The sequence below is a fragment of the Hibiscus syriacus genome, unplaced genomic scaffold (assembly GCF_006381635.1).
Source record: "Hibiscus syriacus cultivar Baekdansim isolate YM2019G1 unplaced genomic scaffold, ASM638163v2 tig00116938_pilon, whole genome shotgun sequence".
Lineage (NCBI taxonomy): Eukaryota > Viridiplantae > Streptophyta > Magnoliopsida > Malvales > Malvaceae > Hibiscus > Hibiscus syriacus.
In genome coordinates, this window is record NW_024063476.1 from 701,844 (window position 1) to 706,082 (window position 4,239).

Consider the following 4,239-nt stretch of genomic DNA (forward strand, 5'->3'; position numbering starts at 1 on the left):
TAAACTTAAGTTTTTATTTCGTTTTGGTCACCTAAATCGATTTGATTTATTTTTAAAATTTGTAATAAATAAGAATTCATTTATATCACATTTTACTCGACACACAAATAGTCAACCCTTGAATATTTAACTCAACGAAGCTAATAATTTTTACATTATAATTTTATATATATGAGATAAAAATTACATAATATATAAATATCATAAATTGAACAACAAGTTGAGTCATACTCGAACCCTGAATATTTAAACCCAATCTAGCTAATATTTTTTTCTCTTCAAAGCCATTTTTAGACTTAATAATTCATTCAATTTTTCTAAAATATTAATTAAAATTTTATATAAAGACGGTACAATCAAAATTAAATTAAAGAAAAATGTTTGTCCCATAAAAAGATGACAAGCAAGAGACACAATGAACCCTTTTTTAATGAAGAAAAAACAATAAGTCCCTTTGTTCATGGTACATATACTTTGATTTTGATACCTTAATTCATTAAATTATTTATCTTTAATTTTTATTTATTTATTTATTATTCTTCGAAAAATTTGTTGTCTCAGCCCCTTGCAGCCGTTAATGTTTTTTAAGTAAAACCACCAACTCTTTTCAAGTTTATAATAATTTTTGAGTTTACATTGTGTAAGCTTTCATTCATGTACTGAATCATCGATATTTATCTATTGATTGACTAATTCAGATAATTTATTATAAAAATTTATTATAGATGCGATCTTTTTAATCTAATTTTTGTATTCACAACAATATAATTGAACCCTTTAACATTATTTAAAAGATCTAACATCTCATCTCACTAGATCAATTAGTAATTAGTTTTTCCACTCGCAATTTTAATAATATAATTTTTGTAACTTGTTAAAATGGTTTAATTAATTATGGTCCATAACAAATACTATTAATGTGAATGCTTAAACAGATTAATCAATTATCCACTAAAATAAATTCAGTATTTAATCTTTTGATTTGTAAGAAATATTCAACCTGCATTTGATTCAAACTTAATAAATAATATGAAAATTGAGTTTTATATATATATATATATATATATTATTTATTTATTTTGAGATCATTAAAATTTAAATTATTCAAAACATAAATTAACCTTTTTAATTTTTGTATATGATATTAAACAACTATAATTGGAGTTCTAGTATCCATACATGTGTAATATAAATTAGGGATAATGCAACTTTTTTTCCTTACATTTTAGCACTTTTCTCAACTTAAATTATGAAACTTTGTTGTCACAATGTTCTCTAAATTTTGCAACTATTCTTATATTTAGTTATTTTAATAATCTAAAATTTTAAGATTGTGTCATGCGACATATCATCAAAATGATAGAAGAAATCAAGTTTAGAGATTACTATAAACAAAAATATATAAGGACCAAGTTAACAAAAGTTGGTAAGTTCAAAAAATAAATTGACTCGATCTACGTGATTGAAACCAAACAAAAATTTAAGTTTAATGATGATTTTGAGAGAAAAATAATTAGGTGATCAAAATAAAACTATGAAAATAGTTGAATGGCTAAATATGTAATTTATCCTTGCTATTTTAACAGAGTTAAAAGATTTGGGGAAAATGAGGTAATGATTTAAACTTTAAGGGATAAAACGTCCCGAAAAATACTTTAGGGGCAACTTAGTATAAATGACATACTTTAGAGGGTAATGATGCATTTAAGCTAAAACAGATTATGAAAAATAATGTAATTAATATTTTATTTTAAATAAGTTACCTTTAGATTTTTAACTAATTTGTAATTATACGTTGAATCTTTATAATTTTAATTTTTTATAAATTAAATTAATAAGGAACGTAAGTATGCGAAAAAACATACAAAACATCATAAGGAACGTGACATAAAGTAAAAAAAATATGTCATAAGAGCAAAACAAATGTGTCACAAGGATAGATTCTTATTTAAAATTGAAAAAAAAATCAAGAAAGAATAAAACCAAAGGGCATATTATGAAAAAAAAAAAGCAAGAAAAATAATGATCACCACCTATCAACAACTAATATTTAAATTGGTGTCATTGTTGGCTCGACAAAAATCAAAGGAAAAGAAGAAGGAGACACATAAATTGAAAAAAAAATTAGGTTAGAGAAAAAAAAACATTCACATCATTATTAATTTTTATGATTCTTCATTATTAAAATTGATGAGACTAAAATTCAGTGACAGATTCATTAAGATTCAGGGTAGACACATGTCTATCTTGAAATTCAAATTTTCATCAAATAATTACCTATTTTAATGATTGTGCCCACCCTGAAATTTTATCTGTGCCCGCACCGTATAAAATTTTATGTAATTAATATATATGTATGCCCACCTTAAAAAATATTTCTGAATCCACTACTGTTAGAATTTATTAAGTGGTCTTAATAATAAAATGAAATATTGATTTGTCTATATATCTTAGATTTAAGTAGCAATATATGTATATGTAAAATGTGTGTACATTCTCAATAAATTAAGAAAATTCTGAACAAATATTAATTTATAATTGACTCCATTATTAAAAAAATTAAAATATTTTTTGTTTGAGATGACCGAATAACTAACTTTGGAAATTGAAAAACTTGGATGATTTCTTTACCACTTTTCTAGCATTCATGTGATCACCGTTAACTTAGGTTGAGTCCACAATAACACCGTTTGTGGTCCCCCGTCAGTAGAACAAGGCTGCACGCTTTACTATTTGTGGGTTGGGTGCGTTATTTTCTATGCATTTCTTATGATTCTCATCCAACCTGGTGGCCTCGTGAAAGTTGTTGATAAAGTTGTGCGTTATATATTAATTCAAAATTTTGCAGGATACATGCAGACTAAAGATGGGAGTGTGATTATCCTTTCATTAATTTTAGGGTAAAATACAAGTTTAATATATAAATTTTTATTTTTTTATTTTATTTTAATTTTAAATTTATTTTTTAAATTTTAATTTGATAAATCAGTATTAAAAAATTAATAGAACTGCTGATATAATATTTTCTTTTATTTTTTTCCAATGATGACACATCAACATCACTATTAAATTTTTAACAAATAAGTATTACAATGAAACCTAAATTGAACGTTAGAATGATTTTTTTTTAAAAATTAACTACTAGATCCTAGCAAGGTTAAAGATTATAGACCCATCTCCTGTTGCTCTGTGGTCTATAAGGCTATTACTAAGATCCTTGTTCAAAGGCTGAAAATCATTCTTCCTAACATAATCACTCTTAACCAAACAACCTTTGTTAAGGGAAGAAATATTATGGATAATACTCTTCTTGCTCAAGATATTGTCAAAGGCTATGGGAGAAATTCTATTTCTCCAAGGTGTGCTATCAAGATTGATCTTCAAAAGGCTTTTGATTCTCTTGGCTGGGATTCCTTTCTTCCATTCTCAAAGCTATTGATTTGCCTCCTTTTTTTCATTCATGGATTGAAACTTGTTACAATGGAGCTAAATACTCAATCTCATTCAATGGTTCTTTGATTGGTTATTTCAAAGGTGAAAGAGGCCTTAGACAGGGAGATCCATTATCCCCAATTCTCTTTGTTCTTGCTATGAACATCCTTTCCAAGCTTCTTAATCTTGTTGCTGCCAGAGGAGTTTTTGGTTATCATCCTAAATGTAAAAAAGTTGGGCTCACTCATCTTACTTTTTCTGATGACCTTCTAATCTTCTGCAAAGGAAATATAGAGTCCATTGTCGGAGTTATCTCTGTTCTCCATAAATTTCATGAAATCTCTGGGCTTCAACTTAATGTGGCTAAATCTGAAATCTTTGCAGCAGGTATTTCTCCAAGGAATCTAGAAATCATCAAGAACTTTACTGGTTTTAAAATCGGTCTTTTACCAGTGAGATATCTTGGGGTTCCTCTTGTTTCTAGGAAACTCTCTGTTAAGGATTTTCTTCCCTGATTGATAAGATCATATCCAGGATTCATCAATGGTCTGGGAGGCATTTAAGCTATGCTGGAAGGCTTGAACTCATTAAAACTATCTTACAAAACATTGCAAATTTCTGGTGTGTTCCTGCTTCCCCAAACTGTTATTAATAGAATTAACCAAATATGCTCGAGATACTTGTGGAGAGGATCTGAAACTTCAGACTCAGGAGCAAAGGTAAGTTGGGGTAATTTATGCAAACCAAAGTCTGAAGGAGGGCTATGCTTAAAGGACTTAAAATCCTGGAACACGGTCTGCATGATTC

The 4,239-nt window shown here is 27.3% G+C and overlaps 1 protein-coding gene across 1 annotated transcript; it reads left to right on the forward strand.

Annotated features, from left to right (window-relative positions):
• The first annotated feature begins 3,294 nt into the window (after nt 1-3,294).
• On the forward strand, nt 3,295-3,947 carry LOC120188106. Its single transcript, XM_039191626.1, has 2 exons — nt 3,295-3,510; nt 3,609-3,947. The coding sequence occupies exons 1-2, from the start codon at nt 3,295-3,297 to the stop codon at nt 3,945-3,947; spliced, it is 555 nt and encodes a 184-aa protein (XP_039047557.1).
• Nucleotides 3,948-4,239: the final 292 nt, after the last annotated feature.

Coding starts and splice junctions, on each gene's coding strand:
- LOC120188106 (XM_039191626.1), top strand. CDS start 3,295: ATGGATAATACTCTTCTTGCTCAAGATATTGTCAAAGGCTATGGGAGA. Junction 3,511..3,608: donor ATACTCAATCTCATTCAATG/GTTCTTTGATTG, acceptor ATCCTTTCCAAG/CTTCTTAATCTTGTTGCTGC.